Source organism: Protopterus annectens, chromosome 3.part0 (genome assembly GCF_019279795.1).
Source record: "Protopterus annectens isolate FY-2018-M chromosome 3.part0, PAN1.0, whole genome shotgun sequence".
Classification (NCBI taxonomy): Eukaryota; Metazoa; Chordata; order Ceratodontiformes; family Protopteridae; genus Protopterus; species Protopterus annectens.
The window spans coordinates 1,210,565,353-1,210,590,813 of NC_056731.1; the positions used below are offsets into that span (position 1 = coordinate 1,210,565,353).

Sequence of the window (25,461 nt, forward strand, 5' to 3'; positions counted from 1 at the left end):
AGCTACAGCCACCTCTACAGCATTCTTAAGAGGGGTGCCTATCAAGGACATTCTAGAAGCTGCTACATGGAGCTCCGTGCATACATTCTCCAAACACTACAATCTCCCTCTATACTCCAGATCCAGAGCAGGCTTTGCTTCGGCAGTCCTGCAAGGTTTGATTGCCACACCATCTTTTTCCTAGAGCATTCCTCCTCCCCCGGCTAAGCTATGGTATTCTACCCACATGTTATGACTGCAGTTGCATTCTTGAAGGACATAGTACAGTTTTGTACCTACCATAAATGTAGATGTCCGATAGACATGCAACTGCAGTCTCCCTCCATACCCCTCTATGCCTAGGGTCCACTCCTATCCCTGTTACTCTTAGCTGGGGATATCTGTTATGGTGTATTTGTTTTATTGCTCATTTATTTGTTTGGAATCTTGTTTTTGTCTTCCAATTTGATTACAGCCTTCCTTGGAGGGCACCTGGCATCTGGGGCAAGAAACACTGAAGAAAATGGCGTCAGCTGATGCTTATGTACTCCAGCCGCTCTGACATCGGAGAGAAGTGCGACATCAGCTGACGTCGGACCCAGACTTTGGAATCCGGCCGACCGAGGGCTGCCTGAGGCAGGACAACCCACATGTTATGACTGCAGTTGCATGTCTATCGGACATCTACATTTATGGTAGGTACAAAACTGTACTTTCCTCTGACATCCCTGCTACTTCTTGGAGGTAGAACCTACAGGGCACTGTACAGTATTGCTGAGCACCCATCAAGACCGAAAGAATTTATTTCAACTTTGAGGCTCGTCAACAAGGACGCTGGATTCTGTACATGGCCAGAGTTGTCTAGTATGTCAGTTCTTATGATGTTTCCCATCAAGAAAGCTGCTTCAGGACTTTGGTAGTCGTCGAAGATCTCAAGGAGAGCAGGTTCAGACTGTACTCCACAAATAGTTTTCTGTGGCTGCTCCTCCTTTGGAAAGAAGAGGGAATCTGTTCATGCCTGCTTAGCATTAAGGACTGAGGGAGTTTCATCTCCCTAAAGATCTCAACTATTTCAGTGGTCACATCTGGTATATAAGGATGTCCTTGCTTAGAGCAATGATGCAGTATTCGAAAACCAGATAACTTCGACATCCAGATGGGTTACCAAAGCCAAAACCTTTTGTAGTGCCTTACTTCCAATATATGACCCAAATCCTTTTGGCTTAAGTATATGTAAGTGGCTGTAAGAGCGTAAAACCCCAGATTCTTTCTTTGCTGGTCTGAATGCAAGTCCTTCATCTGTCAGTCTGTTCTGCTAGTGGTATTTGGTATTGCTGGCATTCACTGATTCATATAAGTGCTCAGCTGGTTAACTAGTGTTGGTGTTTGGTACTTTGTTAGATATCAGCTAGGAGGAGAAAGTATGATTGTGGTCAGCAGATTTAATACAAGGATCTCCACTTCCACTGCCTCTTTTGTTTAAATGCAGAGCATGATTATAAAAATTGTATAATTTGTCAGTCCTTTGTACTTAAAATCTTACGGACATGACTTTCTTTCCTCAGTATGTACTTGGAAACCCTGTGCCTTAAAAGCCTCACCCAGGCTAAGATGACATACCCTACCATTCCTGACATCCCTCCTGTACCAAAGAAGAAATTTAAGAGGCCTAGGCCCAATTTTATGCCTGTTCAGTGGGTGCATCCATGTCAGAGACTGACTGAAGTCTTGGAACCCTCAGTGTGCCTCATGCCTTCTCAGATGGCTACTACCACAGCTTCTCCAGAGGCCAGTATGACATCTGAGGTTCAGACCTCTGAAACAACTGATGCTTCCAACACTGGTGAGTTGGGTGGAATGCAGTATAATTCTCTATGAAGGACCCAAAGTTGTACTTAAAATTTTAGTTACAGAGGAAATACCAGTGTCTCTTATTGAGGTACATCAAGAGTTGGAACCTCAGTGTCTTGGAAAAGTGAAAGCGGACATCACACCTACAAAGAGAAAACTAAAAATTCCTCTTCCCAGACATCCAAGGAAAAGGAGTGGATGGATCTCTTCCATAATGGCACTCAAGCCACCATCTTTTGAATCATACTGCTACATCCCAAAAGAGACATTTAGAATAATCTTCTGAGGATGAGGAGGTGGATTCAGACTCTGAAAACCACTCCTTTGCCTACTATTCTTACATCCATTCTCCAGGCCAAGTGGACTTGCTAATGATTACCTTTTCCCTGATTCCCCTGTTGAATATGCTTAATTTGGGCAAACCATCTGTAACACAATGATACATTGTGAATAGGAATGAAAAAAGATTTCTGATATGCAAAAAAAGTATTAGAGGCAGGCATTCCTGTTCTGGTTCCTCCTGTCCTGGAGGCCTTTTTCATCTATTCCCACTGCTCCTGATTCTGTCATCAGCCCCTAAAAGGCCTTCATAGGTAAGTACTAGGCAACTGGTCTGCAAACTATTTCAAGCCAAGCCAAAAAAAAAAAGCTTTCCAAAATTTCCCTGTAGCCTTAAGGAGGGCAAGACAAGATAGATCAAGAGATAATTTGAAACTGCCCATCCAGTTATCTTGGTTTACTTTGAAGGTGCTAAGGGTGCTACTCTGCTTGACCTGTATTTGAAGTTTGTTCTAGAGGTGAGGGATACATTGGGATGAGAATCTTATCACACCCACCATGTACTGTTTATCTGTGGATGAAGGTTTACTTTCCTTAACTAAGTATTTGATGTATTGTTAGTTTATCGAAAGAATAGGAGATCAAATAATGTTGAATCTTTTATGGCACAAAAGGCTAGACCTAGATCTCCACAGAAAAGACTTTGAGTATAGAGAAAGGGCTGCCAGTCTCTCTTGATACCCAAGATTTTTGAGGCCACTGATCTCTTTAGTTATGAATCACTGAGGTCTCTGAAGTTGTGCTATATGTTTATAGATACATGCCAAAAGGTGTGTATATTCAATAATGGGTCTGATAAGATATGAGTAAAGGGGAATTAAAACTTCTTTGGATATAGTGGAGATGCCTCTGGAAATTAGATGGGCCAGATAAAAGGCTTTCCAAACTACTTTGGAGATGTGATGGGCAAGTAAGGAATTATCAACAAGAGTATGCAGATCCCTTACAGCAGTGCCTTATTGCATCTCCTGTACAGCAAGTGAAACTGTTTTGTTTACAAAAAGGAACTGTGCTGCATTTTTACATTTAATTTGAGACTGTTAATCTTGTACTGATTGTTAACATGGTCTAAGCAGTGTCCGAGCAATTGTGAGTCAGTTTAAGATCTAGTAACAGCACCAAATTTATAGTCACCTGCAAACGTAGTTAACCATAGGCCAGAAGTGCTGGCCTGAAGGTCTGAGAAATGTAGGCCAAATAGGAAAGGGCCTAAATGACCATTGTGGTACACCACTGGCAACTGTTTTGCTTTCAGAAGTGCATCTGCTTCTCTAACTACATGGGCTCTGTCAAACAACCAGTTAGCTACCTGTCACACAGTATAAGGATTTACAAGTTTGCCAGTAATGCTTGCATGGGAAATAATGTCAAAGGCCTGTGCCAGGTATAGATATGCTGTACGCACTGCATAACCACTATCCACTACTTTGGTTACTTTTTCAAAGAAATTAATGAAGTTAGAGGTAGGACCTTCCATTGATAAAGCCAAACTGATGAGTGTCCAGGGTTGAGAGATTTTCAATGTCTCTGTTAATGAAGTACCATAAAATGTGCTCCATAGCTTTATATATGAGGCTAGAAAGAAAAATGGGTCTATAGTTACCGGGGTCTGTGGTTGGGCCACCATTATTTGATGACATTACAGTACCTGTTTTCCACCCTTCAGGAGTGTAAACAGCAGAAAGGCTTATATTAAAGAGTTTAAGTAGGGACTCAAAAAGGCCATATTTGGCACTAATGGATCAGGCAACGTAGTATGTTGTTAGGACCCGTGGATACATTTTTTGTAGTTTTTGAAAGGGCTAAAAGAACTTGCTCCATAATAATTAAAGGGGCTGGATGAGGTTGAGGATCCTGTAGGATATAGTTGTGTGTACAGTAAAACTTGTGTTAAATTTGTTAGATAGAATATTGGCTATTTCCTTTGGTTCAGAAAGTATAGTAGTGTTGTTGATTAGCTCCGAACACTGTTAGGTGTTGGTTCTTAATTTCGTAACATAAAGAAAAATTGCAGTTATTTTTTGTTTTAGTAGCTGTTTTAACTTCATACTTAGCTTTGAGCTTCCTAATGGTTCCCTTAAGCTCTTTGTTAGCTTGCTTAATGTGCTCTTAAGGTAAGTAGAATGAGATCTGTTATAAGAATTAAGCCGTTTCTTTCCTTTGTTATATAATTTTTATATATGGGTGTTCCACTACGTGTTTATTTTTTTAAGCTCCTCATTATATTTGTTGTGGATAGAGACTGCCTAATCAAAGCAAATATTTAAATGTGACTAGAAGTCTGAGGCATAGATAGCAGGTTTAGCAATAAGATCCTTTAGAGCAGGATTACAGCAGAGTTTATTTAAGTCAACAAGTGAAGAAGGTTTGCTTTTGATAAGCCCCTAAACACAGAGCTATGTACAATGGAAATACCGCCAGTTTCAAAGGAAAATGTTACTAAATTGTGGTCTGATTTAATTTATTCGTTTATTTATTTATTGCATTTGTTCACCGGGAAAATCCACTAATAAGACATGATGGTACATGTAGAGCTGTGGAAGAAGTGGCCATATTTGCGAGGACTAGATTCAGAATATTGGGGCCTCTAGTAGTATGGTTAGCTGCTTGTGAAAGGAAATTAGCAGTTATAATGTCAAGGAAGTGCTGGGCATGCCAAACATTGACAGTGTAGGTCAGCCAGTTTATTGATGGATAGTTGGAAGACCCTAGTAGAAAGGTCTTGAGTTTAATGGCATTTTAAGCTAATGCATTAAATATAGCTATCATGCTCAGAAGGAGAACCTAGAGGGTGTTCTATAGCTAGCTATGAAGTGGTAATTAGCCTTGTTTAGGGGGTTTTGGAGTTACATGGAATCCCAAAGAATCTGCCATGAAATGATTATATCCTTGACAAATACTGATACTCCCCCACAAATGTCAGTGGGTGTGAAGACATGATAGGCATTATACTCTGGAACAGAGGGAGAACTTTCATTGCTCTGAAATGATGTTTTCGTAACTATACGTATATGAATGTACTCAAGTTGCAGGAAAGCCTCAAGTTTTGGGCATTTTTTTGATAAGACTCCTTGCATTAAGTAGAGCCACACTAATGTGTTCCAAATTAGAATTTACTAGGTTGGCATGTCTATCTGATAGGCACTATAGGGACAGCAAAGACTTTACTCAGTATGTGAAATCCTTGGTAATAGAGGTGAGGGCAAAGCAGGAAGACTTGTCAGCCATCTTATCCCAAGCTGTCACATGCTGGATCCCCTTAGAATGACACCAGCTACATAGCCAATTAGTAAAGCCAATTATCTTGCCTTTGAATCTTGGCATCATCCCTGGTGATAGCAAAATTCCACTTAAGGCTAATGTCTTTCCTGCCTCAGACTCATGCATAACAAGCCCAGGCATACCTTTTTGCATGGCCCTCTGGGTTGAGTGGGATGGATTCTATAAAGTACCTGAAGATGTAAAGTTCCTGTACAAGAATCCCTTGGCAGATCATTTAGTGGCCACAGACAAACCTTCAATAACCTATATGGCTGAACTCTGCATCTCGCTCCAGTGTTGTGTCCTCTCTGGTATGATCAAACCACAAAGTATTTATTTGAAATAAGAATCAATTCTGTAACCCCAGCAAACCCTGTAACAGTTAGAAAGTACTCCAATGCAAATTACCTTTCATTAAATGATAACCTATCAAAATTTCAAGTCCCTCCAAACCCAGATAACACAGAAGCCTGTGTATAATTATTCATAGAGGCTCTGTACAACCATGTCAGTGACTGCATAGAAGCAGCTGTGCCTAGCAGAAGTAAGCAAAAATTAGCTAAAAAAAAAAACAAACCACCCTGGTGGAATCCAAAATTAAATAGGTTGTGCAACAGAAGAAAAAAGTCTTAGCTAAAATTAGGAAGCGTAACACCGAAAAAGGTAAAAACTCTCAACAAGCTGAATAGAAAATGAAGAGGACTATTTGAGACCAACACTGCAAAATTTAAAGTGGAGATGGAATCCCAGGCCAAACACAACAATGAAGCTGCCTTCAGCTCTGTCCCAAAACCTCAAATGCAGCACACGACAGTGTGCTAACCTTTTAGTAAATGGAGCCATGTTTACAGAACCAGGAGATACAGCAAATATTCTGGCTGACAAGTACAGCTCCATTAGTCCAACTAGTCTCATATGCAAAGCCATGGAAAGAATTATCATGGTAATGATTAACAATGACATAGGAAACCTGCATGCACTGGATCCAACCCGGTTCGGCTTAATCAAAGGCAGGTCATGCCCACTGAACCTGCTGGACGTCATTGAGAAGGTCACCAAGGCAATGGATGAAGGCAGAATGGTGCATACTGCCTACCTTGATGTAGCTAAGGGATTTAATACAATACCATACTCGACCATTGTAAGCAAACTCACAGAATTAGGCATAAATCCTTATGTGAATAAACAATCCCAGAAATGAGCAGCAAATAACCAAAGGCTAAGGACAACGTGCTGTAAAAGTAATAAAATAGAAATTTCTCCCAAAGCATGCACGTGGTCCAGCTGGCTATGAAACGTACGGAATAATGCTTACAGAGTCAAATGTAAGAATTCACTGTATAAAATCAAAAGTATACGAAACGTTGTCAGGATGAGAAAGAATTTATTTACAACGTAGTAAGCGCTTTCGCCAACAGGCTTCATCAGACTAACATCAACCATTGATTTAACTTCATTTAAATACATATACATAAAGTGTGATTGGTTATCCATGGTGTCTAATTATCCACGTAATGGCTTGTGGACCGCCTCTGTAGGCATCACAATTAAATGATCACTACTAAAATAGACATTTATAAATCATACATATTATATAAAAACCTCATATCTAGAAAGCTAGTCAATCCATTAAACTACATTTATTCTTTAAAACTTCTTAAAACTTTTTAAAATGAATAAGATTCATGTCTAATATCATTCTGATACATTCATAAATCGAAGATATATTCCTTTCATAACCTAATCTGTCATATGCTAGATCCAATAAACTCAAGACATTGTTATCTAACATATCTTCGATTAAGATTTCAAACAACAGTAGCATAAATTACGCTCACATGCATAAGTTTTTTGCTAATATTAAAAGTTGTTATGCTTATCTGTTATTCAAAGGAAATAACTCTGGTTAATAACCATAATGTTTCCTTTAACAGTCTCAAAAATAAAAATAAAACAGCATCTGTGCTTTCTTCTGTTCCAGAAGAAACCTATTTAATATTGTTTACAGGGTAGTCGTAGCTATATCTGCACGCTCTTCTGGTTCAGTCTAAGCACATTATTTACGTGGCAATCACGTCAGTCTGGCTATACTATCAGGCATGCGTATGTAATTTATTTGAAACAACATGTCATCTATACATATTGACGAGGCATATACTAAAAACGATGACAGCGACTCCTATTTAATAACATGTCGCACAATGACATAAGGGGACCAACTGAATTGTCTTCATGACATTGGTCTTCAATGTCATAAACTGTATATAAAAGGAAACAAACACAAACACTAAAACACTGAAATGAAACTACGACCATGAGGTCGAAAAACCAGGGATCTCAATTGAAGACAGGAATGGGCTAACATTAAAAGTGTAAATATCTAGGGTGGAGTCATCTGAACAAGACCAGGGGGAAAAAACAGTATGAATATGTATGTATAAGGTAAATGTATATATATGTATATATATGTGTGTATATCTTTTAATGTTAGCCCATTCCTGTCTTCAATTGAGATCCCTGGTTTTTCGACCTCATGGTCGTAGTTTCATTTCAGTGTTTTAGTGTTTGTGTTTGTTTCCTTTTATATACAGTTTATGACATTGAAGACCAATGTCATGAAGACAATTCAGTTGGTCCCCTTATGTCATATGTTATTAAATAAGTCGCTGTCGCTTTAGTATATGCCTCGTCAATATGTATAGATGACATGTTGTTTCAAATAAATTACATGCATGCCTGATAGTATAGCCAGACTGACGTGATTGCCGTGAAATAATGTGCTTAGACTGAACCAGAAGAGCAGCAGATATATAGCACGACTACCCTGTAAACAATATTAAATAGGTTTCTTCTGGAACAGAAGAAAGCACAGATGCTGTTTTATTTTTATTTTTGAGACTGTTAAAGGAAACATTATGGTTATTAACCAGAGTTATTTCCTTTGAATAACAGATAAGCATAACAATTTTAATATTAGCAAAAAATTTATGCTACTGTTGTTTGAAATCTTAATGAAGATATGTTAGATAACAATGTCTTGAGTTCATTGGATCTAGCATATGACAGATTAGGTATGAAAGGAATATATCTTCGATTTATGAATGTATCAGAATGATACTAGACATGAATTATTTATTTTAAAAAGTTTTAAGAAGTTTTAAAGAATAAATGTAGTTTAATGGAATGACTAGCTTTCTAGATATGAGGTTTTATATAATATGCATGATCTATAAATGTCTATTTTAGTAGTGATCATTTAATTATGATGCCTACAGAGGCGGTCAACAAGCCGTGATAATTAGATACCATGGATAACCAATCACATTTTATGTATATGTATTTAAATGAAGTTAAATCAATGGTTGATGTTAGTCTGATGAAGCCTGTTGGCAACGACGCTTGTAAATAAATTCTTTCTCATCCTGACAACGATTTTATACAGTGAATTCTTACATTTGACTCTGTAAGCATTATTCCGTACGTTTCATAGCCAGCTGGACCACGTGCATGCTTTGGGAGAAATTTCTATAAATCCTTATGTAACTTGCTGGAGAGCTAGCTGGTTTACAGACAGAACCCAGGAAGTTAGGATTGAAGAGACCACCTTCACAAAGGGGACAGTAACCAGTGGTGTCCCCCAGGGCTCTGTGCTGGGTCTGTTCCTCTTTAGCATGTGTTTTTTTTGGAAGTTGAGGCCAATGTCAAGGGCTGTGGCTTACCAGGTTTGCAGATCATTGCAATCTAGGAGCAATCATAGAAACCCCTCAAGATACTAACATCTTACAAAAAGGATGAAATAATAAAACACAAACCAAACCAAAAATCAAGAGAACCAAGTGAAGTAGCTGGATTGGACCCACTCAAAAGTATATAAATATTGCAGATAAAAGACTCAGTTGTAGTGTAACGAAATCCACTTTATTCATTCCACAAAAACACACAAAATGTTCGCCAAGGATAAGTGCTTTTGTCTGGCAGGTCTGGACTTCATCAGATCAAGTCTAGACCTGCTAGATAAATGTGCTTATCTTTGGTGAACATTTTGTGTTTTTGTGGAGTGAATAAAGTGGATTTCGTTACACTACAACTGAGTATTTTATCTGCAATATTTATATACTTTTGAGTGGGTCCAATCCAGCTACTTCACGTGGTTCTCTTGAGCTTACAAAAAGGACTAACACAAATGACTGGTGGCAAAGCCACGGCTTATAACTGAGTGCCAAGAAATGCCTAATAGTACCTTTTGGGAAGTCAGCCACCCAAGGAAACTACCCCATTGTTAAAACTCCTCTGAATGTAGACACAGTAGTCAGGTATTTGAGGATTCATGTAGATAGTAACCTGACTTTCAATTATCAGGTGTCTAAAGTTGTAAGAAATCAGTCTGTCACTCCGCTTTTAAGTAAGGGCATGGCATCTAAGCCCAAGGAAGTCATCATGCCACTGTACTCAGCCATAACCAGACCTATTATTGAGTATAATGCCTCTTTGTATATGTACCTGACTAGGCATTTGCAACAACTGGAACATCCACATCGGTTCCTCACAGAAAAAATACAGGGTGTAAACACAAACACGATGTCGTAATCCATTCGCCTCAAAGCCCTATCTCTATACTGTGCTTACTGCAGACTGCTAAGAGGCAATTTATGCCTGGCTTAAAAAAACATACTTGGATCCCACTGTGACATCCACAAAATGAACAACACCAGAACAACTAGATCTAAGGATTTACACTGGTAATTACTCCAAGAAAAAGTACCTTTTGTTAAGTGATAACCTGTCAACACAGCAGCCTATGTGAAATTATTCACAGAAGCTCAGTACAGCCATATCAGTGAGTGAGAAGAGGCTGTTGTGCCTACCAGGAGTAAGCCCGAAGTTAACTAAAAAAAAAACACCCTGATGGAATCCAAAATTAAACAGGTTGTACAACAAAAGAAGAAAAGTCATAGCTAAACTTAGGAAGTGTAATACCAAAAGAGATGATGAAATCTCTCTCATCAAACTGAATAGACAAGTAAGAGGACTAATTAAGTCCAAACTGGAGGGACAGGTATGTATCCGAGAGAATCCCCATTCTCTGGAGTAGGCTTACCATCCACGTGAGGCATAGCTCTTCCCTAACCCTATTCAAGCACACCCTGGACCAGTAGATGGGAAATCAGTAATTTACCCCAGTCAGACACTTATGTCTCTGATGGACAGAGGCAGCAGTTAAATCATGCCCTGACTAACATATACCCCTTAAAATAATCTCTAAGGCACATTAATTTGTGGGATACATTTGGCTTATATGGCTAGGCTTTTAAAGACTGTAGTGGTTGTTAGCCCTAGTATATATATATGAACCTATAAAGACAGAAGAGAAGTTGATAGATTGATAAAGAATGTATATATCTCTTCCACCCTAGCCCTCAGAGTTCTGAATTATCAAATCCAAATGACTTAAATATTTACTGTCAGTATTGGGAAACTTAAAATCTTGGCTTCTGTGGACGGACCAGTCAATAGGCAACATGCCATGTCTATGGTGACTCCGGCTTCACAAGTGTGTAGACGTAGCATCAACTACAGCTGTGATACAGTGGAAAATTCCTCCAGAGCAGCTGCTACTGGTTCTGTTATTATAAGGTATGCATGGCTACAGTGTCAGTCCCTCCCTGAGGGCATTAAAGCAAAGCATCTAGAAACTCCTTTGAATAGGGATCTCTTATTTGGCTGTGATGCAGCCAGTTTGTTTAAAACCCTAAACTAGTAACCCACACACGGAAGCTTAATCTCATGTAAAACAGTCCTGACATCAAAGCAACAAATGGCACTCGGTTACAAAGTAAAAAATTAAAGTTTAACCACACGGTAAAGTTAATCGCTTTTGTTCCTTCAAAGGTCAGTTTGTACGTTTAATGAGAATGGAGTCTGAAAATGAAACATCTTTTCACTGCACTTGTAATTCTAATGGGCTAGTATATTTGGAGAAATGCCAGCTATGTTGTGGGAAGAGAGGAAGTTTAAAGAACGTGTATGTTTTCAGAATATTTGTGTTGATGTACCTGCAGTTATTTCCAACGCAGACAGAGATTTTAAATTGTATAATTACAGTGATATTAGGCTGGGACTGGAGCATGCTAATTTGTTGGCAAAGGTTTTTCTTTTGTCCCAACTACCAGGGCATGTATTGAGAACCTGGTGATTGATTTAAAGGTGTGTATGAGAAAACTTAATTTTAAAATGATGTTTTTGGACCAGAAGGTAACCTTTGATACTGGATTTAACTTGTATAGAAAGAGTCTTTTCACCCCCATTGCTATTATTTGAGAAATTGTTTGAATATGATTTTAGAGCCTTTGTGAATAATAAGCGGAATTGTGCAGATTACAGTTTGTCTCCTGTGGAGTGGTGTTTTTTAAAGGATTTGTATTTAAACAAAAATTTGATAGTTATGAAACCAGATTTGGGGGGGGGTGGTAGTTATGTTCCAGTTCAGTCCTATATTGTACTAGCTGCCTTTCCCTGAAAAGGAAGAAAAGGGTCGTCAAAGGTCAGTTTGTACGTTTAGCCATAGTGGTGTCCGAAAATGAGACTTTTTTGTTAGAATGTGACAAGCTGACTAATCTATTTTTGGCAAGAGGTTATCCTTATGAACTCGCAGTTGCAGTACAAGAGGAAGTGGGATCAGAGAGGAGCAAGGGTGTATATTGGCCCTTGGTTAGGGACTCTGAGATAAAGTCTATGAGTGAATTTAATGTGAACAATAAGCCCTGTTCGGATTCTATGGTCACAACTTTTACTGTAGATTATTATGACATTAGGAGAATTTTGGAAACAAATTGGACAGTTTTTTCTTATTATGGGGATATCATGGACAAAATAGGATTTAAACCACACGTTTTTTAGAAGAGAGAAGCTCATTAAGAATTTCTTAGAGGGTAGTGAATTTTCCAGTCAGGTTTCATCCAATGAAAGCTGGGGTACGTTTAAATGTGGCTCTTGTCCACATTGTCAATATATTTTGGTGAAGCAGACTGACATTGAATGTAATTTTTGTTAAAACATCTTTTCTCTGCACTTGTAATTCTAATGGGCTAGTGTATTTGACCAAATTCCAGCTATGGTGTGGCTTTTATGTAGGGGAGACAGAGAGAAAGTTTAAAAAATACTATATTAACCTATATGTATACATCACAAAGACATGTGTCTAGAGCGTTTCTCCCCGGGACTCTGCTGAAAATTGGCTTTGTTCCAGGTCGGACTTTCCCATTAAATAAATATGTAACATTAAGCATATAAATAGCAACAATGCTTTATATAAACTTATTCAGAAAAATCCCACTAATTATTTTCTTTTTATGGGACTTGACAAGATTGAAAAAAAAAAATCCACATGGTGGTCCATAGAAGGTCTTGTCAGAATAGGGCGTTGTCCTGGCACATTAAATTAAATGCTTATAATAAGCGAGGACATAATGATTCTGTGTCCATAGCTAATATATTAAAACTCAAATCATATAGTGTTTGATTGCTGTTTTTGGAGAAGGTTTTTTTTTTTAGAATGCAAACTGGACATTTGTGTATAGTGAGTTCTTTATGCAGGGTTCTTTTCTTTAAGAAGGATTGCCTTTAACGTCTTTAAAAGCCTTTTAATTATTTATTATTTATTTATTTTATTTGTAGTTTGTTAATTTTAACTAGTATATTGCATCGATTGGTTAAATTAAATCATGTGATGTAAGAAAGTCTTTTGTAAGACTGAGTCAAAATGTATTTTGGCTGTTCTATGAAGTCTTGTTTATCGAATGGAAGAAAGTGCTTAGCTTTGTGACTAAGGTGTGATTAAAGTTTATTTTTGTTTTGTATCCAAGTGCCATTTGTTGCATTGGTGTCAGGATTGTTTAAAACCTTGTAAGAACGGGGAAAATGATGAAGGATTGCAGACAAGTTTTCCTTACTTCGGTTCCCAGATGCAAATGAAAACTGCCCTTCAAATCCTACTTCCTTTGCCAGCAAGGAGTCCAGCCCCCCCCCCCCTCCAGATAAGGCAAGAAAATGACTAGGAAAAGATTCTAGGACAAACCAGACAGGGATTCTAAATCTGTGATGACTCCCTACCTAGACAAGTCAGTCTTTGTTCTCTTCTTCAGTTACAATAACTTCCCTGCCCCATTCAAAAGACTCACCTCTTCTGTAACTCATTACCATAGACAAATGGGTCCTTTCCGTTATTCAACACTGTTACAGAATGACTTGGAAGGAAGTCCTTCAGGGCATCATTCCACCACCTCACAATCGGATAAAGTTACCCTGTCCCATTATTCAAGGTTTTCTATACCAAGACACAATAGAACCTGCCTCACAACAGAATGTGGGAAATTGTTTTTTTTTTCCAGACTTTTCCCAGTTCCAAGAAAAGAAAGATAATTGAGACCTGTATTGGATCTGTCCACTCTCAACACTTTTCTCAAGGTGCCCTCTTTCAGGATGGTGTCCCTCCAATCTCTTCTGCTGTTTATACTTCCACAAGCCTTTCTGGTGTCACTGGATCTAAAGAACACTTAGCCTTCACATTCCAGCCCACCCTTTCTTGAGGAAATTTCTGAGGCTTTCAACTTACTGATCAATTTTTCACATCTCTGTTTTGCCTGTTGGTCTTTCTACAGCCCCCAGAAAAAGTATGATGAATAAGTACCTGGCCCAAATCTTAGCTTTTTGCAGGACTCCGGGAATTTTAAATATTCTCTTACCTGGATGACCTGTTAATACAGGCAACCTGTCCATCAACCCTTTTGCTCCATCTCAGATTCGCCATGTCCCTACCCTAAAGTCTAGGGTTCACAATAAATTTCATGAAGCCAGCACTGGAAGCAACCAAAAATCTAGTAGCCTTCTTGGCTTTCCTGCCTCTGGACAAGGTACAGACTCTGTCCAGTTATTTCAGATGTCTTCTACCCATTTATTTTTGCTTTGGAAGAGAAATCCTCAGGATACTGGAATTCATGGCTGCAGCCATATACCTGTGGTCTCCTTTGCCAGGCCCCATATGAGAAAGATCCAGTGGTGAACACCAACGCATGACTCCAAAGCAAGCAATAAACTCAAGAGGATTTATTAAAAATTCACCAACAGTAAGTGCTTTCATCAAGTAATACTGACTTCTTCAGACCAAGTGAATAAAATACATTGTCCCCACCTACAATATTTATACCCCTGCTAATCACATAGTAATTAACCAATTGCATACATCAAACACTTTTTAAAGAAATAATTCATTCTATAAAATATTCATCTAAAATACATGTACATATATACAAAAAATAACTAAATATATATTTTTTGTTTTTTATTTTTTATTTATTTTCTATTTTTTTCTCACGTACACTTTCATTTTTAAAACACTGCTTATGCTAATAATATAATTTAGACCAGGCCAAGATGACGCATTCAAGGACAATTGCTACCACAATTCCCTCTGCTCCAATATAATTGGACAAGGACCATCCCTAGGATGTTTTCCCACTTGCTCTCAGATAAAAAACAAAAATCCATGATCACAATGTACCTCCAAATGTTTGACTAGGGCATTCATGAGTTTATGCTTACTTTGTCGTAGCAGTGTTCGTATAACCACTGTTTCAATTTTCTCTCTCTCTCTCTTCCCTGTATAGAAACTTGGACATTCTTTGCAAAGTGCCACATAAACGACCCCTTCTGTATGTCAATTATAGAAACCTTTAGCCTTAATAACTTTATTCCTAATCTTAATCTCATGTCCCTGTAGAATCATGGAGCACTGATTACAGGCCCCGCATTGTGGCATTTTTCCTTTTCCTATATTTTTATAGTTATTGGACATACCATCAATTATTTTGGAGCAGAGGGAATTGTGGTGACAATTGTCCTTGAAAGCTTCACCTTGGCCTGGTCTAAATTATATTATTAGCATAGGCAGTGTTTTAAAAATGAAAGCATATGAGAGATAAAAGATAGAAAATAAATAAAAAAGTAAAAAAGAACAAAATATAAGCAGTTCAGAAGGCCACGAAGAACCACACTCCAAAGACCCCCGAAACTATGTAAAGACAACTTTTATTTTCACATAAATGGTCAGGTAAATACGTTTTCGTCCACAGACTGTGGAGGAAAATGTATTTACCTGAGCATTTATGTGAAAATAAAAGTTGTCTTTACATAGTTTCGGGGGTCTTAGTGTGGCTCTTCTGAAATGCTTAGATTTTGTTCTGGTTTAAGTGTTGAAGGCTGCTTCCCTAATCTCTTACTAGTAAAAAAATAAAAAACAAAAAATATATATATTTAGTTATATTTTATACATATATACATGTATCCTAGATGAATATTTTATAGAGTGAAATATTTCTTTAAAAAGTGTTTGATGTGTGCATTTGGTTAATTGCTATGTGATTAGCAGGGTTATAAATATGAAATCTGAAGAAGTCTGTACTACTTGACAAAAGCTCTTACTGTTGGTGAATTTTTAATAAATTCTCTGGAGTTTATTGCTTGCTGTGGAGTCTTGCATTGGTGTTCAACAGTTTTTGAGTTGTGTTTTTTGGTATAAAGATCCAGTGGTACCTGAAATCCATTTTGTCCCAGCCCTTGCATCCTCTGGACACACAGATTCCTCTTCTCCCCTGCTTAAAGAAATCCAGTGGTGGATATCACAGGTAAACCTCAACCCATGCCTACCATTTAAACTACTAACACCATAACTAAAGTTAGACACAGATGCTGCAGAGGTTGCATGGGGGGCATGGATGTGTCCCCTGAAAGTTCAGGGCCAGCGGCCACAGAATCTGAACTCAGAACACTTCTATCTGAAGGAGATGCAGGCATTAATTCAGGCCCTGCAGACCTTTTTTCACTTCTGGGCCATGGATCTGTCAGAATTTTTACAGGTGGCAACACCACAGTAATGTGATATATAAACAAGCAGGGTGTAACCATATTTTATCAGCTATGCAGACTAGCTCTTATGGTGTGGAATCAGGCCACAAAAGCAAACCTGGCTATTCAAGCCATTAACATCCCCTTACAAGTCAATGTCCTGGCAGATTTTCTAAGCAGATCAAGGGAAGACCCTCGCAAATGGATGCTGAACACTGAGGTCTCCCTAAACATAGCCCATAAATGGGGTATCCCACAGATAGGCTTGTTTGCCTCTATCCACAACAAACAACTTCCTCTCTTATGTTCCAGGACTTCTTGCCCTCATACATGGAGAACAGACACCATGTCCTTTCCTTAGAAGAGAAGGTTCTGAAATGCCTTTCTTCCACTTCTGCTTCTTTCAAAGGTCTTATTAAAGGTTCAGAGAGACGTACCAAAGACCCTATTGGTGACTTCCTTTTGGCCAAGGCAGCATTGGTTCCCTCTGCTGTACTACCTAGCCAGAGGTCATCACCACACGCTACCGCACAAAGTGGACTTGCTCACACAACAGAATGTCTCTCTTGTTTACCCCAACCTGTCATCTCTCAACTTGACATTATAGATGATAGGATTCTGTTCCCTTTCAGCCATTGGTTTTCTGACGATGTGCTTCAGGTTCTCCAGGAGGCAAGGAAGCCAACTACCTGGAAGTGTTACATAGCTAAATGGAAAATATTTTTCTGTTTGGTCTCATGCTAATAATCAGGACCATACACAAATGGGTTCTCCCATTGTCCTGTCTTATTTTTGTGAACTCTTAAAAGCTGGCCTCCTCAATCAAGGCACACCTCTCGGCCATTTCTGCTTGCTTACCTCTCGATCCTCCTTTTCTGTCTAGACTGGAGATAAAACAGTTTCTTTAGGGTGTACTCCACCTAAAACCTGTTAAGAAAAGCTATTATGCCTTCCTGGGACCTTAACTTTGTTCTGAAAAACCCACTCTTCTTTCTTCTGAGCTAGCAGCCTCTGCCTCTTTCAAGTTCTGTGCTTGGAAAACCATACTCCTAGTTGCCCTTACTTCAGATAAGAGTCTGTGAACTACAGGCCCTGATGACATCCCCTCCTTTCCTTATCTTCCATAAGGACAGTGTGTCTTTGAGGGCCAATCCCTCTTTTATCCTCAGAGTGGTAAATGAGCTGTCCTATAATCAGGCCATCTTTCTTTCATAACTCACAAAATAAGGGAGGCAGAATCCTACATTCTGTGGCTATGCATGGATGGCTCAAGATTCTGCTTAGACAAGCTACAGTCACTCAGTCCATAAGACTTGACTAGTTGTTTGTTTCCTTCCAGGAAACCAAGCTCAGTAGCCCAGTTTCAAAACAAACTATTGCTAATTGGATTTCAAAGTTTATCTCCTTTTTTGTTACACTCACTGTGGCAAATCCTTGCAGTCACTAATGGAGTCATATTCTGCCAAAGCAGTGGCTTTCTCTGGAACCTTTTAACAGGAGGTAGACTTGAGAGCCATTCTAGATGCAGTTACTTAATGTTCATCATCAACTCATATTTTATCTAAAATGTGATGACAGTGCCTGCAGTCAGAAACAGGAATAAACTTTTTTGACTTTTCCTCAGATAAGGAGAATTTGACTGAAATTAGTTTGACTACAACTTAACTAAGGTTTGATCAGATGGGTATGGTTTGCTTAGCTCTAGCTTATGCAGATGGATCACTGAGTACACCTATTTTTGCCCTCAGGTAATTAACTGTATGCACATTGAGCAGTGCATATCAAAGCCACTGTGTCAGACAAGATGTATAACTGTTATCTGTACCTGTTTTAATAATGTACCCATTGTGAACATTTGTGCTGTAACCATTTGATTGATTTCTCAAACATTCAGCCACCTACTTGCTTTAATTCTCTGGGAATATTTTTCTGCTTGGTATTCACCCAGCCATTGCATACTGCAGAAGGTTGTTTAATGCAGGTTACAACACATACAAAATGAGTTAATATTCCTGAGAGCTCTCAACAGTGCATACTTGTTACATTCCCATCAATTTGTCTGAATTAGACAGTCCTCCTGTCTGTTGATGATGATGGATGCTAATGGGAGTTAGGTATCAGTGAGATGAAGGATATGTCACGTCAGCTTTTGCTAAATTTATTTAATCTACATGCAGAACGTCAACTAAAACCTATTGGAGTGGAATTATTTGACTGGAACAGGACACTTGCAAAATGGGTCTCCCCTCTTTCAGGGCCCATGTTAAAGCCTGTTTTGAAAGATTCAGGGATTCAAGATTTGTTGAATTTTGGTCAATATTGTGAGTATTGAATAAAGCAAGGTACAGAAATACCTGATGCAATCATTAGCTAACATGACCTTCCTTGAAAGCACTAGCACTAGGCTTGTTTCAGGAAGTGTGCTTTAAACACTGATCTGAGTTTGGAATAAGGGGAGGTCTCTGTAGTCTTTATGGTTTTCGTATGTCATACCAAACCTGCCCGTTTAGTTCAGTAGGATTCCAGCTGGGCAGTGTGAGACTGACTGTGTACCTATACCAGCATGTAACATCACTACTTGCTTTGACAGTAGTCATGCATTACCCAGCTCTCAAATGAGTGCATGCGAGTTCTTTGTGCTCTTTTTTTAGAAGACACCATCAGAGTCACTCAGCTGCAGAAGGCTCAATCAAACAGTAGTTAATGTAGCGAGTAATCATATGTTTGAGTGGAAGGGCAGACTACTTGAATACTTCAGGAGAAAAATTATCCAAACATTTTGGTTCAAAATGTATCATTTGTGGTCATTTTGTTGCAATGTGAATTTAGTCATTATTTGCAGAGAGCTGCCTGTGTTATGGACGTTATTTGTGACTACCTTTTTGGACTTATCTGGTGTTTCCATGTTTGCATTATTACGTAGGTTGTTTCTTTTTGTGTCTGTGACAACAGCCATTAACATTTTGTGCTTTTACAGGCCTGCACCGCTGTTGAAAAATACCCAGCTTTCCGAGTCCAAGGCACGGGAACTGTACCTCTCCATTATCCAGTACATGAGGGGGATGTACCAGGATGCTCGACTTGTGCATGCGGACTTAAGTGAATTTAATATGCTGTGAGTTGCTCTGTATGGAATATGCATGGTATTACTGTGTGGTGCTTTGTTGGTTTGATGCATTTCTTTCAAAAAGGAACAAGGTATTTTGTTGCTTTTGAATGCAGGTCAACAGTCACATCAAGTGAAGTCAAAGAAAACTTTATTGTCATTCAGACCTACACAGCAGTGTAGCTGAACGAAATTACAGTGCTTCATTCTTAATGCAAGAAACAGTTGCACATATAGACAGAGAAAAATTAATAAAATATCACAGTAGAAATTTATTGAGTAGCAATTAGTAAGTAAAGAAGGGCAACAGTGACCCACACCCATCCCAGAACAGGAGACAAGGAAGACAAGGAACAATATGAAGGTAATATTGTCAAATTAAAATTGAAACAATAGCAGCATATCTATGATTAAATTGAATTATTGCATGGTTTGTATATTGCACTTTACAGTCCTTCAGTGTGTAGGTGAGCTGCCTTAGTATTGCACATCTACAAAATAAGCCCCTTGATAGGCTATTTATGTAACAGACGTCATAGTTTGCTTTTTCCAAGAGTTCAACAGTGTAATGGAGAGCGGAAAGAAACTGTTATTTAGTCTGGTGGTCTTACAATGCAGGCTTCTGTATCCCCTGCCCGAGAACAGGCGACTGTTATGCATGAGGTATTTTTGCTAAGATTCTTTTATCACCTAAGAAGTGTATGTTTATGTTGACCATTACCACTTGTCCTCAGAAGTGCTGCACTGTAATTACTGCAGACAGATTGAATTTAATTGGGTAATTTTTAATTGACACGAGTATGGTATACACTCCACACTCTTAAGTGTTCATCTTTTCGTTATTAGTCAGAATGTTGTCGGCACCCAGTGCTGCTTCAGAGTATTTTTCTGCATTTCTGTCTGCGCCTACTGGAAAATTCACCTCAGAAACAGTACTGTCACTGAAATTCTTCATTTTACTATGTTTTCAAATTACACTCCTTTTTTCATGAACTGCATTGATCCTTCATTCATTTTGAACTCCACAGGAATCTGGACTGTGGTTGCTCTTCACAGACTGTATTGATTAAGAGCAAAAGATGTTCTAGACGTTCTTCGTGTTTCACTGTTGCAGTCATTACATTTGGGTAATCTGCTTGCAGGTTGCTCTCAGTCGGCCTGATTAACAAAGTCTTGGGTCCTGCGTCAGTTGCTGTCCCATCCTCCATGACGTCAGGTCGTCAGGGGTATAAAACATGTAGCCGATGTCATTACATCAGTCTTTCTTGCCGTGCGGTGCCCGAAGCAGAAGCAGTTCGCAAGTGCTGGTCGGCCGACACCTGAAATTTTCGTTTTCGAGTTACAGAACCAAAGTTTTCAATTTAAAGGTAAGTACCCCATTGGGGAAACTTTTTCTTGCTCCTCACCGATGTCAGTAAAAGTTAATAATTGCATTACTTGTGGAAAACAAATACCTCATAAAGATTTTCATTCGAACTGTATTCCTTGCCTAGTCCCTGACCACGACGTACCTTGCTGTCGGTTTTGTGCTTTATTTAATCAGCGCACTATCCGTCGTCAATATATTTTTGCCTATAAATATTTCGGTTCTCGGTTTAATTATCCAGAAATGTCATTGGTTAGCCATCCAACTACCGGGATTCCGAAAAAACGCAAAGATAAAAACAGAGACAGACCGCCGAGGTCCAAAACTGCTGACGACGTTTCTCCTAAGCCAGTCGCCAGTTCGCCAGTACTCAGTGAGGTGCTTTTGCAGCCCCTGATACCTGCTACTTCTGATTCGCAGGCATCTACTGAGACCCATTCGGAGTCCGGTATGCTGCGAGATACTTCAACTATGGAACCCGCGGATGTCTCTACCTTGGATGGGTCTGGAGCCACTGTGCAGGCACTGGCTTCTGAGGGTGTATTCAGGCCTACAGACTTGCATATTAAATCGACACCTCCTTCATTACTAAGGCCTAAATCTTGATCCATGTCTAAAAAACTGATGCCCAGGCCACATGCTCAGGCCCCTATGCCTAAAAAACAAATGATTAAAATGGCTGAAGATCTAATAACTCTCATCAGGGGTAGTCAACCCCCCCCCCCTCCCAAGAGGCCTAGGGCTGAGCTTGATTATGAATCTTCTGATCAGGATACTGTTTCTTCTGATGACCTGGATTTGGCCATACCTACTTATGAGGATTGTGATGCAGAGGATTCTATTCCCTCTGCTTCCCCTCCTGAGGATTTTTCTCTTGGGGAAACTTTATATACTTTAAGGGAGCATTTCCACTGGGAAAGCCAGGAATTTTCTGATTAAAAAAAGAGGCTTAGGGATTTCCTTCTTCTGCCTCAGCATAGGCCTTTGGCTATACCTTCTGTACTAGACATTGTTGATGATGTGTTCTCGGAATCCAGTTTGGCCCCTGATTCCCTACCTCCTGCTCCTAGTAAACCTGACAAGATACTACAGGGTTCCTGAATCCCACAAGTTCCTTTTCAAAAATCCTGTTGCAGATCCAGAGACTATTTCTCAGGGGCCCAAGGGCATTAAGGCTTCTACTGCTAAAAATCCTACCCCTTCTGATAGAGACTCCAGGGCACTGGATACATGGGGTAAAAAGGTTTATACTTCTGCAACCTTGGCAATCAGAGCTTTAAACTGCCAATTTCATATGTTAAAATATCAGCAACATGTTATTGGACTGCTGATTCCTGACTGTGTGGAAAATGGATTTACAGGACTTAATGCATTCTGCTGAACAAGTTGGAAAACATACGTTGCAATGTGGTTTTGATTCTTTAGAGGCCTCTTGCAGGGCTGCTGTTACTGGGACTGTGCTTGGAAGGCATGCTTGGCTTAAAGAACAATCTTTGCCTAATCATGTTAAAGCTAAATTGTCGGATGCTCCTTTAAATTAGGACAGCCTGTTTGGCAGCAAGGCTGAAGAAGTTCTTAAAAAGATGGAAGATAAAGCTAAATCCATGCAAACTGTTAAAGATTTTTTACAAGTGCAACCTCCTAGATTTAGTAGGCACTGGCCTACTAAGAATCGGTCCTTTTCCAGTCCCTTCCAGGTCCTCTCAAGCTAAACCCAGACACAACAAAAACCCCAGGTTTCAGTCCCAGGGGACTCTCAGAACTAAGTGGTGGGGGCCTCCACTTCCAAATCTGGAAATAACAAGACACCCCCCTATGGTAAACAGTCTCAGTGACTTCCTTTTAAAATTCCCAAGCACTTATCTTTTGACTGCCCCTTTGGGGGAAAAGATTGCTCTTCATGCAAAGAACTGGGAACTCATAACCCAGGACAAATGGGTTTTAAATGTAGTGTCCCAGGGATACAGATTTCATTTCCACACATTGCCAACACCAAATGGGTGGCCAGACCTGCCCCCAAATCAGTGGGCAGAGGCTCAAAAACAAGTACTGTCCCTCTTAAGCTTGGGGGCTATTCAACTGGTGCCAGAAAAGGAAAAGGGACAAGGTTTCTACTCCAGACTTTTCCTGGTACCCAGAAAAGGCAAATCATGGCGTCCAATCCTGGACCTGTCTACTCTAAACACCTTTCTGGAGATTCCAAAATTCAAGATGCTGACTCTTCACCAATTACTTCCTATGCTAGGCAAAGACGCCTGGTTGGCAACACTAGATTTAAAAGAAGCATACCTGCACATCCCAATCAGGGAATCTTGCAGAAGATGCCTACGCTTCAAAGCAGGCTACACGCATTATCAGTTCTCTGCACTGCCCTTTGGCTTGTCTACTGCGCCCAGGGTATTCACAAAGTGCCTGGCTCTAGTTATTGCATTTTGCAGGCAAAGAAATATTCAAATATACCCATACCTGGACGATTGTCTAATTCAGGCAGAAAACCAGAGCATACTTTTAAATCATCTGGCATTTGTAAAAAGGGTTCTAACTTGTCTGGGGTACACCATAAATGAAAAGAAATCACAACTGGTACCCTGTCAACAAATTACATTCCTGGATGCAAGCTTGAATACAACTGCCCAGATGGCTTACCTCACGCCAGAAAAGCAAATTAATTTGGTAACCTACTTCAAACAAGTGGCCACAAAGACCCTACTGTCTGCAAGACAAATACTGCAAGCCTTGGGGTTCATGACCTCCTGCATTCTTCTATGCACGACTGCATATGAGGGAACTACAGTGGTATCTAAAAAGTCTATGGAGTTAATATTCTCACAGCCTGGAAACAATGATTCCTGTCATAACTTGCCTACGCGTGGAGTTCCTCTGGTGGACAGAGGCCTGCCACCAAAACAAGGGACTACCATTCACACTACCCCCTTCCACCCAAACCCTAACTACAGATGCATCAGACTATGCATGGGGGGGCTCACTTGGTAGGGAAGTGCATTCAGGGCAAATGGAACCCAAATCAAATGCACCTACATAGCAATCAAAAAGAAATGTTAGCTGTACAGAATGCACTGACAGCCTTCAAGGACTACATTCTTCCAGGACAACTAATGGTAGAGACGGACAGCACCACGGTTATGTGGTACATAAACAAGCAGGGAGGTACACATTCCTACCCCCTCTGCAGACTAGCCATGGCATTGTGGAACACAGCCTTGAGCTACCAAGTGCACCTACAAGCTCAATTCCTGCCAGGAAAATTGAATACACTGGCAGACGGACTAAGCAGAAACCTCATGGACCCACACGAGTGGAAACTGGAACCAAGGATTTTCAACATGTTGACAAGCGAATGGGGGAGCCCAGACATAGATCTATTTGCCTCCCCCCAGAACTACCAGTTGGACAAGTTTTGTACAAGGACTCCCCACAAACAAGCCTGGAAAGTGGATGCTCTGTCCTTCAGCTGGAAAACCTATCAGTCTACGCCTTCCCCCCACTGCCTCTGTTCTCCAAAGTTCTACTGTAAGTCAAACAGGACAAACCAAGGATGATCTTGATTACTCCAGACTGGCCACGCCAACACTGGTACCCCCTCCTTCTCAGTGTGTCGCAGTTATCCCCATGGCACCTGCCTCAGACTCCTTCCCTGCTGTCTCAGCAGGAGAACCAAATTCTGCACCCTCAGCTTCCAATATTGAACCTTGCAACCTGGCTAATTACTTAAATTCACCCCTGTCATCCCTCAGCAAACCTGTGATGGATGTCATCTTAGAGGCAAGGAGACCTAGTACTAGAAAACCTTATGCTGAAAAATGGAAAAGATTCTGTGCCTGGAACCAATCTAAAGGGATGAGCACAGCAACGCCCAATTTACCTCAGATTTTGCAATACTTAACTGAGATGCTTCACAAGGGCCTGTCCTTTTCTTCCATTAAAATCCACGCCTCAGCCATTTCAGCTCATTATAACACATAACCTTCCCTCTTCTCTCATCCTCTGCTCAAGCAGTACCTCAGAGGGGCCAAAAACGTGATACCACCCAGGAGAGCTCCAACCCCTGCCTGGGACCTTAACTTTGTATTGGAGAAACTCACTCTACCTCCTTTCAAGCCAGCTGCTACTGCACACGTAAAATTCTTTCTTGGAAAACAGCTTTCCTTTTAACAATCACTTCAGCTAGAAGGATATCTGAAGTACAGGCTGTTATGGCAGTGGAGCCTTTCATCTTTCATGCGGACAGGGTGTCACTCAGGACCAATCCATCCTTCATGCCCAAGGTGGTATCCAGTGTGGCTCTTAATCAGTCCATTCATTTGCCAACCTTCTTTCCCAATCCACAGAACAAAGGGGAACGGATTATGCATTCCTTGTATGTGCACAGACAACTTAGATTCTATTTGGACAGGACTAAACCTCGAAGAAAATCGGAACAACTGCTGGTAGCATTTGCTGCAGGGGTAGGGGGGAAGGCTATTTTAAAACAAACCATTTCTAAATGGATAAGCCATTGCATTCATTTCTGCTATAAGCACCATGGAAAACCTATCTCTCAGGGGATCAGATCTCTCTCTACCAGGGCTGCATCTACTTCTGCAGCCTTTCTCAGAGGTGTTCCTACCAGGGACATCCTAGAAGCTGCTACTTGGAGTTC

The 25,461-nt window shown here is 40.0% G+C and overlaps 1 protein-coding gene across 1 annotated transcript in view; it reads left to right on the forward strand.

Moving 5' to 3' along the window:
* RIOK1 (RIO kinase 1) overlaps positions 1-25,461 on the forward strand; it is a 623,754-nt gene that overhangs the window by 354,040 nt on the left and 244,253 nt on the right. Inside the window, exon 10 of the mRNA XM_044065411.1 lies at positions 19,307-19,444. Coding sequence (XP_043921346.1) covers positions 19,307-19,444 — 138 coding nt within the window. The remainder of the gene's footprint in view (positions 1-19,306; positions 19,445-25,461) is intronic.